The sequence below is a fragment of the Metschnikowia bicuspidata genome (genome assembly GCF_001664035.1).
Source record: "Metschnikowia bicuspidata var. bicuspidata NRRL YB-4993 chromosome Unknown METBIscaffold_2, whole genome shotgun sequence".
NCBI lineage: Eukaryota > Fungi > Ascomycota > Pichiomycetes > Serinales > Metschnikowiaceae > Metschnikowia > Metschnikowia bicuspidata.
In genome coordinates this window covers 1,341,704-1,355,942 of record NW_017387732.1, presented here as the reverse complement: position 1 = coordinate 1,355,942, position 14,239 = coordinate 1,341,704, and the positions used below count along the sequence as shown (strand labels likewise).

Below are 14,239 nucleotides of genomic sequence, written 5' to 3'. Positions count from 1 at the left end.
ATTTATAGCGTATCCCAACCACCGACATCAATGACACTGTCGAGTTTTCTGACAATCAAATTAGGTACATTGTGTTGCAACCACGTGTTTCTGATGAAATCACTGTAAGTCAGTCTCAGTAAACGTACTATCCTACTTTTTTTTGTCTCGGCAGGAAGTTCACCGTGATTATCCAAATAAGGCGCATCATAGAAAGTGCCCCCGTTTTTGTGCAATAGAAGCAAACATCTATCTTTGGGAAGCAAAAATATCCCAACACTGCTAATGCACTCTTTTGTGAAATGAGTGCTGCACTGCCCGTAGGGCGAGCCGATAGACCGCTTTTGAGCATCCAATACCTCAGCACAAAACATGCAAACAGCTGGATTCTCAATACTCAAGTGGGGATTATGAAATTTTTCCAGATAGTAATAATCAGTGAAAAACTCATCTAACCTATCAGGCAAATCCACAAGTCTTACCAAACCTGGGTATTCCAATGTCTTCGGTGATATGATTTCCTCTCTGCGAAGCATACTGCGCATATAATTCTTGAAAGACATAAGGCGCTCTGCTTCCCACGTAGGCTTTTCATCCACGATCAACATTCTTCGCAATATTTCACTCATTTTTGGTATCTTCAAAAACGAGCAAATCTGATCACCCTCAAGTTCCCCATTAGATAGATCAGTATCAATATCTTGATTAGCACAGCAAACGTAAGCATAAATGGCTGATCTCCTCAAAAATGGTGTTACCGATTTCAACAACATTGAATAGAAGACAAATCCAAACTTAGGATGGTTTGTTATGAGCTCTTCATGTTGATCATTGGATATGGATCCCCTGAGAGTTTTGTAAACCTCACATGCAATTTGTGCATCCGCATCAGTGAGGAGCTTGGAATATGGTACATCTAGGATAGTGTAGGAGTTGTTGGCGTAAAACTCATGTGTGACTAACCCCTTGATGATTATGTTGAGGTTTTGCAAAATCGATCCCATAAAGCAGGAAACAAGTATAGAGTTGAAATCCACAGAAGCCGAAGGCGCTGGAAATATCGACACTAAAATTTCAAAAAAATCTGAGTAGATAATGGTACTGTCAAAAAATTCGGGAGTTAGTGTTTGGAGGCTCGATAAATACTTGACATGCGGATTGACTTGCCCCGTTTGAGACGGAACACAATTTGAGAATTTCATGAGTAAGCTTGTTAAACGAAATTCGTTTAGTGCCCGCAAGTTGATCAAATTATTGTTGGTGAGTTGATGTATCACCAATTGAGACTGAAGAGTTGCGCCTCTTAAGGAGATTTCGGTAGATTTTATGCTGTTAATCAAATTTCTTGGACAGTCCGCCTTGAATATATGTGGAAACGTTAACAGTGACAAAATCTGAAACATATTTGTGAGAAGAATTCTGAATTGTTGTTGATTTTGAAGTGCCTGGTCGGATGGTGACATTCCAATCATTTCTTTGGCCAGAGTAGTCAAGATAGAGAACGAATTCAAGTCTTGAGTGACGTTGCGGCCAAATTCCAGAAGCCAGAACTTGTCATGAAAACTTTCTCTTGTTACAGAACTAAAGGGGCCTTTTTCTTTGGGAGTGGGGGACAAAAATTTGGACAAAGATCGGTTGTTTGCCAACCATAGAATCGGAATGAACATGTTGCTGATAGCTTTGCATAAGGGACACAAAAACTCCCTATGTTCAGCACTTTCTGGATTGTTTCTCGTAATCTGGTTCAGACGAGATTTGTTGCTAGTCAGGTATTGCATGTAACAACGAAAATGCATCCCATGTCCACAAGTCAGGGAAACTAACTTGTTGTGGACCAGTTCCTGATCGGTAAAGCCGGGTCCGATCACATGGTCACGTTTTATCAGCGCCATATAGCTAACCCAATTATCGCTATAATGCTCCCGAGAACCACCACAACCTTCGCTACCATTCAAATTTGTCAGGTCAGAGAATGCTTTAAGAAACCAGAATTGGTCATTAAAGGGAACTTGCCGGAACTCCGCTGATTTTGACACATATGAAATGATTCCGAATGGTCCTGCATCATCTGCCGTATCCTGACAGAGAATACAATGGGGTTCTGGGAATTTCCATCCTTCTTCTTCCTCTTCCTCTGTCAAATCCATGTCGCTGCAGTCATTGTCAACATTATTTATTTTGGAAAACAGGGACTGTTGTTTCTTGAATTTTGCAATAAGTTTTGCTTGTCGGTCCTTCGCTATGCGTTTTTTGCGTTCATCATTGCTCTCTCCAATTGGTAAATTCACAACGACATCAAAAATGTCTTCATGAAAATTTGGTACGTTAAGCTGCAAAAGCTCAATCAAATTCACATGATTACTTTTTAGAGTCATGAAAATTGCTCTTATCTTCGCATGATGCGATTCGTATTCATCATTGGTTAGTAATTCGTACAAAGATGAGCATAATGAGGCTTGGAAATTTGGACATTCTCTTAGAAAATTATCGAGAAATGATCCCCATCGCTGTATATCAATCAAATTCTCTAATGAGCAAACATGTATGAGATGAAGGACCGTCTCTAAAAGCCCGTCTAACTTGCTGACACCTTCCAGATGAATGTATTTGATAATCCTTACCAAAAACTCAGTGAACAAACTTGATGTGGTGAAATTTGCAAGGTGTCTATAGATCCCGAATGATTCCACATCTCTGGACTTGGGATCAATTGTAACATCACAAATTTGAATATTTTTTGCCTCTTTGATCCTTTCCTTCAATAATTTCATCGCATCATCTTTCTTATTAATTGTATAATTGAAGTAGTATGGATCAACTTCTGCAAAATGAATTTCTTTGAGAACATAAACGCCAGTGTCTTTGACAGTGATGGGTTTCTTAAATGTCGTTAGTTCCTCAAGTACAGAGTCAAATTTTTTTTCTGAGTATATGTGTTCGGGTATTTGCGAACACAATTTGGAGTAACTAAGTGGACCAAAACAAAGATTGTGAATAATTTCACTCCTTATTTGTAGATAAGTTGTGATTTCAGTTGATAAACCCCTCAAAAATACATCTTCTGTCAAAATATGCATGAAAAATCTAAGACACTCTTCAATTATGTATTGGAGAATGCTCAGTTCATAAATGCAACTTTCACTAGATCCGATAGACTTTGTTGTCCATTCATGGAAAAGCCATTTCTTCAAAAACACATCCATGATAGTGTCTGGTTCAGAACAAACTGTGAAGACTTGCACAAGAAACAAATCCCGCAAATAGCCCTGTTCGCGTAAGCTGGTATTTTTGTAAAGCTGAAGCTGACTTCGAACGCTGAACCCGTTTCTTACCCAAAACCCAGACTTTATTTGAGAAGAAAGGACGACAGTCTGGATTGGGTAGTCAAATATCATGTTTATACACCATAGGGTGTTCCCAAATTCTGGCTTCTCCAAATTAACCTTCGCAATCGCAAATTCGAAAATCGAGTATAGTTGATCATGTGTGCTGAAATTTGAGAACTCAATTAACCACGACAAAAATGAATGAAGCGGATGGAGAAAGCTTACTTTTGAGTCCTCAACCTTTTCAATGAGTTCGGATTGCATGTATTTCGAGTTATTGCCGTAGTCCACTTCATTGTTTTCCATGAAAATTGTCTCACTTTCGCACTCGAGTTCTAAAAGATAACTGACCACATATTTGATTGCACCCAGAGATATCCTTTGTCTTTGAACCTTTTCTAGATTTGTGACAGATTGTGATATGTATTCCGCAAACTGATAAACTACCAGAATTGCGTGGAAGAAAGCGGTGTATTCTGTACTTTCATATTCGACATGATGCTCTGTTTCTCTCCTCAAAACAGGTTTTCCTTGAAATAGAGACAAAATATCACAGACCATTGGAATACTGTTATCACTCAAAATAAGCTCGCTATCCTTCCCTCGACTCAAAATATAGCTGATATCAAAGAATATCTGACCCCATCTCCTGTTCTTAAGACTTGCCATAGATATGGTTTTCTTATTTTCCGTATCTATGGCTTCTGCTTGAACTTGACCACTTCTCAAGAAGTTGAAGATGGTCAGAAATATCCTTGAAACATCACCATGTGCAATTATAGATGTTGAGTGAGAAGGGCAAGTAAATAACTGAGAAGAAAGTTTGGACAAGATATTGAGTTCTGGTTCCCCATCGACGTTAAGAAACAGATCTGCAACCGCTGGATATATATCCACGTATTGACACGCAAACAATTTTTTGAATTTCAAGTTTGTGATGAGTGATGTCAAGTAGAAGTCGTGAAGAACCGTTCTGATGGACTTCCAGAATCTGATATCAAAGTAGACCAAGTACTGAAATCTTGAACCTCTGATGCTTCGCGAAGAGTATTCCGATACTGTTTGATTGTAATCGCACTGTCTGCATAATCCGGGATCTACGTCCCACAAAGAGGGAACAAAATTCCAATGTGATTCAGAAGAACTGTCTGAAGTGATACAAGCAACATTCGGAATTTGAAGGTCTAGGCTCAATTTTCCTTTCACGTACTGATTTATACCGTGAGATTCTGATCTTAAAAGACCTGGTTGCCATCGGCAACAAAATGAATGGCAAAGAATATTTTTCAAAGTTTCATTAGTTTTGAAAACTTCACGGTCTGTTAAATTACTTAACCAGACAAGTATATCGTGGCACATATTTTCTTGAAATTCATCTCTAGCATTGCGGATGCATGAAGCAAGCCCCGTTGCACTTAGTACTTTTTGTCTCTCAAATAGTAATTTGAAGTCTCTAGATCTCAAAACCGTAGCACGGCCATGTGTTTGTACCTGTTCAGCTACCATGACGGCAAACTCTGAAACTTTCTTGCTTGCTAAATGGATTCTTTGAGCAGCGTCACGAAAATGACGAACTTGATCATTGTATACGATGAGAGCATACATTTCACTTGGACGGCCATGTTGAAGATCACCAGGATCCTCGTATCCGTATTTTTCTGGATTGAGTGTACACAAATCTGAGTACTTCGCTGGATCCGAAGCAAGATCTTGTGGTGGGTATAGTTGAAGATCACTCTGAGACATCACATCTATTACATAATCGAGCAAGACACATATTGTAGTCTCAAACGCCTCCTCAAAATTAGCCGGAATAACTCGTGATCCAAAGCTAGTATGATTCAGGCTATCCGTAGCAAATTTGCATGTAAAGTGACCTATCCATGCCTCAGGATCGCCACAATCGCATACACCGCCGTTTTCACGCTGACATATACTAATGTGAACTGTGTGGCCCGCATGTTCTTCACTTTGGTAACAATGGGAACACAAAGCGCAAGTCTCGTCAAAGCCACAAGTCAAGCATTTATAAATCGGTTCCCCGCGACGGAAGATTCTAGCGCACGGCAGATTCTGGTGATATGCCAGATGGCAATGATCATCTTGGCCATTCAGACCATTGAAAACTATCTCATCATATTTCAGAAACAACCACTGGGCATCATTGTCTAACGTCTCGAAAATAGTTTCTGCTGTGTTCAGTCCATCAAAAATTCGAGGGAAAAACCAATCGAGATATAGACCGTCGCAGGATATCGCTTGGAACAAATATTTTCGTAGAATTTTCTTGTGATTTTCATTAAATTGATAATTACAGCTTTCTGGAAAATCTATCAATAATCGTTTCAATTCGGTGATAAAAGTCTTTGCCATGATCAATGAGTACTTCAGATTTTGAATCTTGGTTCACTTAAACAAACACACGAGGAAGTGCTCTAACAATACATATTCTGACAATCCTTTGGGTATTTGCCCTCACTTAGAGCACGAGAAGGCGGTGTGCATATTAGTATATCGAGACTCACCTCTTTTGATCGAGACTTCATTGGAATTGTGCGTAGCACCCGATTTTACGCTCATGTCTATGAGTACGGCCAACAAGGACATTGAACAGGTCTATTACGATGCCCATTTAGTGTCTAATAAATACAAACTACAGAAGTTGCAAGATGTGATGTCGCTTTCTTTGGGCATTGCTGCGGGCACCTTGGGGTTGGAGTCATACTCCGGGATTGCTTTCTATCTCGTCGGCATCCTTGCTTCTGACTTTTCATTTCTTGTCGTATGCTGTGAGGGGACCCCCAAAAGATTTTTTGTTTCCCCAGTTCGGGAGATCTTCGCCGACAATTTCATTTCGAACTTTGCTGGCTACATCATGATGTGGTGTTTGACTTATGCACTAATGAAATAAAGCACGGCAAATCAAAGGCCAGACGCAATTGTGATTAATTCAGAGCGGTATCCCATGAGTACTTGCCCATTATGACTTCTTGTCCTGGTTTCAGTAAGCATTAACATCATTGGAGAATTTTAGTGGGCGTAGTCGCATTACGAACCTTTAATATAATTCAAAGCACACGAATGTAAAAAAGGTAAAAGCAACACCTTCTAGATGTATTTAAAAAATTCAGGATGGGGAAAACCCACATCCATATTATACTAATTGCTGAAAATCGTTCAATCAACTGAGGCATGTGCTACGAAATCTTATTTTACGGTGCGGACGGTGTGCACGGACGCATGTTTGCTCAGCCCCCGCTCAGTCACGATCACACGCTAGTTCGAACGATCATAGATTTTTTAGCAAAAGAAAACATTAGTATCTAATCGGATAAATAATGGAGAAGGTAGATTTTTCAAAGAACGCTAAAGAAATAAACGATCTCTATACAAAAGTTGTTCGTGGTGATGCGCAAACTTCATTTGCCGTATTTACCGTGAACAAGAATAACGTTCTTGATGCAACCGCATCTGGCACAGGTGATTTATATGAATTTGTCGAAGCGTTCAGTGATGGAATCGTTCAGTTTGGTTTGGCTCGTGTTACTGTGCCTGGCTCGGATGTTTCTAAGAATGTTCTTTTGGGATGGTGTCCTGATAATGCCCCAGTGAAGTTACGTTTGTCTTTTGCACCAACTTTCGTCGAGGTTGCAAGAATCTTTGCTGGATATCACATCCAAATTACTGCAAGAGACCCTGATGACTTGGATGTTGATGAAATAATCTCCAAGGTTAGTGCAGCGGCGGGTGCAAGATACACGTATCATGCCAATGGCCAGAAAGGTGCTACCATGACGAAGCCAGTTCAGCCAAAGTCTTTGCCTGTAAACATGGTTTCTGAACAAAATCCTGTCCCAAATAAGGACAGCTTGAGAAAACCCAAGCCCATGAATTCATTCAAGGTATCACCTACTCCGGTAAGCGCATCTGCAGACGATGGTTGGGGTGATGAGGAGGCAATCGAAGAGAGAGATTTTAATGCACAGCCGTTGGAAAACGTTCCATCTGCTTATGTCCCGACAAAGGTCAATATTAAAGAATTAAGAAATCAAAAGTCGGATACCATATCATCTCATAAAGATACTGACAAAATTGCTGAGAAGTATACTCACAGTGACAATCATGAAAGGATCAAGCTGTTACACAACGATAAGAAGCTCGAGCAATTAAATAAAGATGAGAGATTAACTGCTTTACCGAAGCCGAAGATCAGCAACTCTGTTTCAGCGCGTTACCTGACCCCTCGTGCTGAATCTATTCTGCCTGCAAAACCATCTTTTGGTTCCAGACCTATCGCCTCTGCTCAGCCAAGTAACAAATCTCTGCCTGAAGGTTTGTTTCAAAATCATGCCAATGAAAATGGCCTCACACCTGCTCAAGCGTGGGCGCAAAAGAGGGGTAAATACTCTGTTGAACCCAAGAATGATGACGACGAGCCTCAAAATGACTTGTCAAACCTCTCAATAAATGAGAAAAATGGAGAGTGGACTGAAGAAGCGCTGACCATTCCCAAAGAGATACCAGCAATCTTTAAGCGTGTTCCAGATGAGCCTTCGCATTTTGTTGAGGATACTATTTCCCCCCAGGACACTTTTGAAGAAGTTGAAGAACCCTCAAATATGGTCCTGAATGACAATGAAAATAATGATGAAAATATTGCTCTGGATGATGATAAAGTGCACGAACAAATTCAAAACGAAACTGCTGGCGTGGCACAAGGTCATTTTGAAGCAAAAAATTCCAAGCTGGCTGAAAGTCGGGTCATTAGTGCTGTAGCCCAGTACGACTATGATAAAGATGAGGATAATGAAGTATCCTTCAAAGAAGGTGATGCCATTATCGAAATCGAGTTTGTTGATGAAGAATGGTGGTCAGGAAAAAACTCTAGAACGGGTGAAAACGGTGTATTTCCAGGCTCTTATGTGACTCTTGATGATTCTTCATTGCCCAAGGACGATGACGAGACTGTGCCTGATAATTCACTGAAAATTGAACCCGAACGAATCACCAAATCGAATGGAAGATCTGCGATAGCCGAGTATGACTACGAAAAGGAGGAGGACAATGAAATTGGCTTTCGCGAAGGTGATCTTATTGTTGACATTGAATTTGTAGATGAAGACTGGTGGTCCGGAAAGCATTCTGTATCTGGAGAAGTTGGCGTCTTTCCTGGTAATTTTGTTTCATTACAATGAAAGTCTAGTATACTAATTTCATCTCACCTTCCATCGATAAAATGCCTCGAATTTAAATTTTCGAATGAGTGAAAATACACTTTTTCTCATTTATTTTTTATTAGATTCTTCTGAAGAAATTTCGACGAATAAGAAAATTTAGCTGTTGATGGGCTTCTTTGGTAAAGCGCCCAGTTTCTCTTGTCCTTTATCTTCTTTCTTGATGTTATTTAATTTTGCTGGTGCTTTTTTTGATGTATTTCAAACGAATATAAGAATCCATTGGGTGTCCAATCAACATTGCAACAAATGTGCTTATGGCAAGTCAATACGTTATTTGATAGTTAACCCCGGTATATAGAAATTACTTAAACGAAGTGTTTTCTACAAAAGGGGCTTCTTTCAGAGAAAGTGACTCACAACAGTGTGGCTGTGGCCAGATCAATCATGATGTTAGAGAATCAGATTTTGAAATTCTTTTCTGTATCAATCTTGGACATCTTGAAAGAAAAGCTGTGAAAAAAATTGAGGTTGGGTAACACTTCCAGATACTGGTGACCTATAATTTGGGCCTGTAGTACATCAAGATCGGCCAATTTAATCGTTCAGAAACCTAAACTTTAATTTAAGCGTGATTTTTTCATATCCTCGAATGTTTATTTCAGTAATAAAAATACAGTAATGGAAAGCCTTGGTAAATTTGTTAAAGACTTACTTTTCTCTACATAGACTTTGAAATATTGGCACCAGATCCTCTTCAAAATAGTTAATCAACTGCTATAGGTTTTGTGTCACAAGCTGAATTACTCAAAAACATGTCATTCCTCCAGCTCATGGCCAAGATTGGGTAAGGATGTGTCTTCCAATGGCTCGTTTAATTGTGCACCGTCTATATTTATGGGATCCTCCTCTGTATGACAATATTCGGCATGTGCCGATGATTGATCATAACAAGGTGGCAGATCCGGTAGAAGACTGTGCATAGTAATAAGGTCATTTCCCAGCGTATCTAGACCGTTCTCATTGTGCTCACCACTAAGAATATCGATATCCAAGAAGTCGGGAGGAAAATCATTCTCCCTGTCTGTCAAACCATTCAGCTCATCCACATCTGAACGCTCGAGCAAAATATCATCATTGAATGGGTTGTAGGCTGGAGGTGCTGGTCCGTTCCCTTGCAAAGGCGCAAATCCCCACTTTTTAACATTTCCTTCTATAAAGACAAAGCCAAGCTGACCAATGTTTACATGGATTGAACAGAGATTATTGGCTCCAATTATTGGGAAGATTTGTCCATTTGCTTGTGGTTTAAATTTTTTGGAATGCCCATTAATCCGCAGCTCACTTAGCTTCTTTCCGTTTCTGGTGAAGAACACAGTTCCAGAGCGAACTTTGTAGCCTATCCCCACAACATCACCCTCTATGAGTTTTGGAAACGGTGCCTCGTTTGATATTGGAAATGGCTCGTTGTGGCGAGTATGGCCATCGCTATCGTAGGAAATAGAGTGTGCATGTCTCCCAGGTAGCCTGAACCAAGGGTATGGCTTCACACTGATCCCAATGGATAGTATGGTTTCTTCAGGATTTGGGAGAGAAAAAATCTTGCTTTCGAAGTAGTAAACTTCGTTCGCCTTTGGAATGGGCAAGTTGGTTAGAACAGAGCACTCCAACCTTTTGAAAAAGTTGATTTCATACTTCTGTATTATCAATATGTCATTATTTGTAAGCATACTATCTCGCACGAATTCCCATGCTCGAACCCCCTTCTCTTGGATGGATAGATTTTGCGAGAGCGTTAAATCTCCCTCTAGATAAGGGTTTGCTGTAAGAAAGTCTTTCGCTTGAAAATAGAGTTCTTGTTCATCTAGATTAAGGTTTAGATACACTCTGTTGTCTTCTTGAATACTTCGAATTTTTTTCAATCGCTTTTGTCGGTATTTAAATATACATCCAAATGTAAGTATCAAGAAGGCGAGGAATACCAACACGGAAAACAAAAGTAAGCTGCTTTCGGTGATAGAGTGTGACGAGGACTGCAATACGAGTCTGTCTTCTCTCAGAGGTAGCCAGTCCATGCATTCGGTATTGAGGAGTAGATTCATGGTATACATTATCATTTGTTGAGCAGTTGAAGCACTTGTTATCAGTAGGGGAATATATCAACATGTGATCCTGCCTCATGAGTTTCGCAATCGCGAAGTCCCCGCTCAGCGACTCGTGCTTCACCTCTGGATACTTGTGATTTTCGTTAATATACATGAACTTCTGTTTAAAGAATTCCATAAAAATATTCATTGAGCTTAATTCTCAAAGAAGTTTATATCAAAAATCTTTGCACCAAATGGGTTTTTCTCATGAGAGTCACTAAACTTAATCAAAATGTGAGTGCAGCGCACTGGAAATGGGAACTCAAATTCAGTGACATTCTGTGATCTAACAGGCCGAACTCTTATATACTCTTGAGGATCAAAGGGCTCTGTAATTTTCACATCACTCTCGAACACTTTCTGAAATTCGCCAACATCATTGTCTAAATTCTTCAGTTGTACGCTTCTCCATAGTTGGAAGTTTTGTTCTTTCGGTTTCTGAAGGTTCATGTTTAGGGATTTTTCTTGTCTGTTCTCAAAATCGTGGATATAAATTTCGAGCTTTCGGGCAGGCAAGTCTCCCCAGTTGATAAAACCTTTTTTCACTGTTGTTGATCTCTTGAAGTTGATCAAAACTTCGGTCTCCTCACTCGATTCTGCTTGCCAAAAAGTGCTATTATCACCATCGTGCATCAGATCTACCACGTCACCCCGTCTACCAGCGCCAAGATTGATGAACAGCGACAAGCCACATTCAGTTAAGCTTCGACTATCTGCTTTTTTTCTTGACGGAACAGAAAAACTCACTGTTCCGAACTCTTCGAGTACTTTCATTTCCTGAGATCCAGGAAACGAATTCGATATCACTTTAATATTAGATCCCAGAGACAAAGTACCTTGTATGGGACCATTGTTTTTTACCGTAAGTATAGAGTCGACAAGACTGATGCTCAAAGATGAGTTTAGATATCTCACCTCTCCAAAGGTGACACCTTGAGGAAAAAGGGATAGATTTCTAGCTTTGAAAGACAAGACTCTCAGAATTCGATCTCCATCCAACTCATAGGAAAACTTCATTCCCAATATTCCCATTAGAATGGTCTGCAAAAACCCCCCATGGGCAGTAAGAAAAGGGAAAGCTGGATGTGTACCTCCATTCAGTACGTAATTGTCATCACTTTGTTCCAGAAATTGAGCAAACGGGCCTCTTAAAAATGGCTCTATGGATTTCAAGAGATATGACTCCGAAGAACATCCAGCCTCAAGTATTCTTGAACTTACTATGGAAAAGATCAGAAATGTCATTGCCGGGCCAGTGCTCACTTGCTTGTTCGCGTAGTAAATTAGATTGTGGTACGCCACCTCATCAGTAATAAGCTCATTTTCGAGTGGATATGTCATCATTATAACATCTGCTTGCTTCACTTCAATGGAGGAATTCATGCCGCTGTATTCTAGGACCAATTTATCATCATCAGGTGAGTATGGAACATGAATTAAATCTACCATGTGCTCAAAAATGCTGGGGACACTCTTTCCAAGGTGTTTGGCTATCATAATTGCCCATCTTATAATGAATGAGATTGCTGCATTTGTGTAAGCACCATTGTCGATAAATTCTGCAAACTCGTCTGGATCAGTAAGGTTTTTGGTCACATATTGTGATAAATTATCATCAAATTCGACGAAAGTAGAGAAGAAAATAGCAGCATCGTAGACAATGGGATACACCACAAACTCCAAGTAATCTTCCCCCACCAGTCCACTCAAATATAGCTGAATTGCAGAATATGCAATTGCAGCATTCACGTGGTATTCATAATCAAAACATGGACCTGTTGCAGTACAATTTCCAAATCTTCCGCTTGTCCATGGATAAATCGCGCCTTTGAAACTTTCTTTGGATCTAGATTCACTCATAACGTTTTCAATTGCCTGCTTATGGTTTTGAATCCGATAACTTAGCAAACTTTTGCTGACTAGAGGGTTGAAGGGAAGAATACCCATCAGTATCCACAAGTCAGTGTCCCAAAACACCTGACCACCATAAGAATCAGAAGATAATCCAGATACGGATAATGCAGAAGTCAATCCAATGGCACCCTCCCGCATATTCGCGTTGATGTGGTATACAGATGCTTTGGAAGCCATGGTGAGTAGGGGACTGTCTGGAAATTCTATCAGAAATGAATGTCCTAATGAGCTAAGCCAGGCCTCATTGTGAAGATGGTGGCAGGTATCGACATTAGATACAAGCGCTGTTCTCTTTGCGGCCAAAGAGACATCTTCTGACAGCTTATAGATCTCGGGATCTAAATCTGTAGTGTATATGCCCACTAACTTTCTAAACCTCAAACTTTCTCCAGGTAAAATCATAGTGTTAATTGCCTGGAATACCTTATATTTATTAGTTGTAGATCGTGTGTATTGTGCTTGTCCGCCTTCAAGATAAAGCCTAGAGTGAATGGCCCCATACACATCGTTCACACCTTTTGGAGTTACAACCATTTGGATTCCCTCTTCATCAATTTTGGAAGAAAAAAAGTCACATCTTTTTGAAGTTTCGAAGCTGATGGTATCGTTCACAGTGATGAAAATTGCCTCGTCGCTAGGGTTTCGCACAACCAAAGAAACAGTTCCCAAGTTTATATCATGCTTGCTTGCAACGATTTCATATTCTAAATGTAGTTTGTTGAGCCAGGTAAACAGTGTCGATACGGCTCCATTTTCCAATGACAAGTTTTGAACATAATTGCTTATGTAGCCCCATGTCTCTGCCGGGTTCATGGGATCCAAGACATACTTTCCAGCCGCTATGCTCAAAAATGTCCATTGAGGAATTGCAGATATTACACTATCCCAACCATACTGGTATAGCCATGGAAAGTTTTGTCCCACTGTGTTTTCTTGTGAGTCAAAAAACCCTGCCGCAAAAGCCCCCGCAAATCTTTTGCTAAATAAGGGCCATCCATTGTTAAGGGCTTCATTTTGAGCGGAAGAGTTACACAGAAGCAGATCGTATGCAAAACCATGCCCAAGATTTGGAATCCTTGCCCCGAAATATCCATTGGCCACATATGGTTGAGTTTGAAATGAATGATTTTCAACAAAGTCTAAGGTACCAAGAACATTGTTTGTTTGGTCAAAAAATGCATGTTCAGAAAACAATGAGGTGGAGAATATTTCCTTATTTCTCGCCAGATCTGCCAACTGCTTCAATGATGAAATCTGCCGCTCAATCTCCGTGACATTAAAAGCCTCGCCTTGAACGAGGGATGAAAAAATGGATGTGAATACAAAGTACACTAGTATACGACAGAGGATATTCTGAAGCATTGAATCTCGAAGGCAAAAAACCAGTTGAGTGTAAATCACTGGCAATTGCAAGTCTTGAAACTCGTATATTTAAAAAAAATGATCTGAATGTATTACGGCGTAAAATAGACATACACATTGTAGTCAAATAAATAGACGAGTGGTACGCATTCGCTATGCAGAACAAGATATCGCGGGCGTCACCAGGATGCGTGTCGCGTATTCAATGAAAAGGTGAAGCAGAGCACTCATGTAGGGAAACTACTCCCATAGCCCGCAAAAGTTTGATTTTGGCAATTTCGCGTAGGAAGTTTTTTTTTTTTTTTTTTTTTTTTTTTTTTTTTTTTTTTTTTTTAAA

The 14,239-nt window shown here is 39.9% G+C and overlaps 5 protein-coding genes across 5 annotated transcripts; 2 read left to right on the top strand and 3 right to left on the bottom strand.

Annotated features, from left to right (window-relative positions):
- Positions 1–2: 2 nt before the first annotated feature.
- METBIDRAFT_39490 (putative ubiquitin-protein ligase) lies at positions 3–5,678 on the bottom strand (the record flags this gene model as incomplete). The annotated part of the gene is made up of 1 exon (XM_018857147.1): positions 3–5,678. The coding sequence occupies one exon, from the start codon at positions 5,676–5,678 to the stop codon at positions 3–5; it is 5,676 nt and encodes a 1,891-aa protein (XP_018712726.1).
- A 211-nt stretch (positions 5,679–5,889) lies between these two features.
- METBIDRAFT_39323 (uncharacterized protein) lies at positions 5,890–6,216 on the top strand (the record flags this gene model as incomplete). The annotated part of the gene is made up of 1 exon (XM_018857129.1): positions 5,890–6,216. The coding sequence occupies one exon, from the start codon at positions 5,890–5,892 to the stop codon at positions 6,214–6,216; it is 327 nt and encodes a 108-aa protein (XP_018712725.1).
- Positions 6,217–6,429: 213 nt separating this feature from the next.
- ABP1 (Abp1p) lies at positions 6,430–8,846 on the top strand. Its single transcript, XM_018854552.1, has one exon. The coding sequence runs from the start codon at positions 6,644–6,646 to the stop codon at positions 8,498–8,500; it is 1,857 nt and encodes a 618-aa protein (XP_018712724.1). The 5' UTR covers positions 6,430–6,643; the 3' UTR covers positions 8,501–8,846.
- Positions 8,847–8,965: 119 nt separating this feature from the next.
- On the bottom strand, positions 8,966–10,581 carry METBIDRAFT_77681 (uncharacterized protein; the record flags this gene model as incomplete). The annotated part of the gene is made up of 3 exons (XM_018858744.1): positions 8,966–8,979; positions 9,399–10,404; positions 10,462–10,581. 3 exons carry the CDS (start codon positions 10,579–10,581, stop codon positions 8,966–8,968), a joined length of 1,140 nt encoding a protein of 379 aa, XP_018712723.1.
- A 198-nt stretch (positions 10,582–10,779) lies between these two features.
- ATC1 (alpha,alpha-trehalase) lies at positions 10,780–13,902 on the bottom strand (the record flags this gene model as incomplete). The annotated part of the gene is made up of 1 exon (XM_018857178.1): positions 10,780–13,902. One exon carries the CDS (start codon positions 13,900–13,902, stop codon positions 10,780–10,782), a length of 3,123 nt encoding a protein of 1,040 aa, XP_018712722.1.
- Between the last annotated feature and the right edge of the window lie 337 nt (positions 13,903–14,239).

Bases quoted from the DNA above. Each gene is read 5' to 3' on its own strand.
- ABP1 (XM_018854552.1), top strand. From the start codon at position 6,644: ATGGAGAAGGTAGATTTTTCAAAGAACGCTAAAGAAATAAACGATCTC.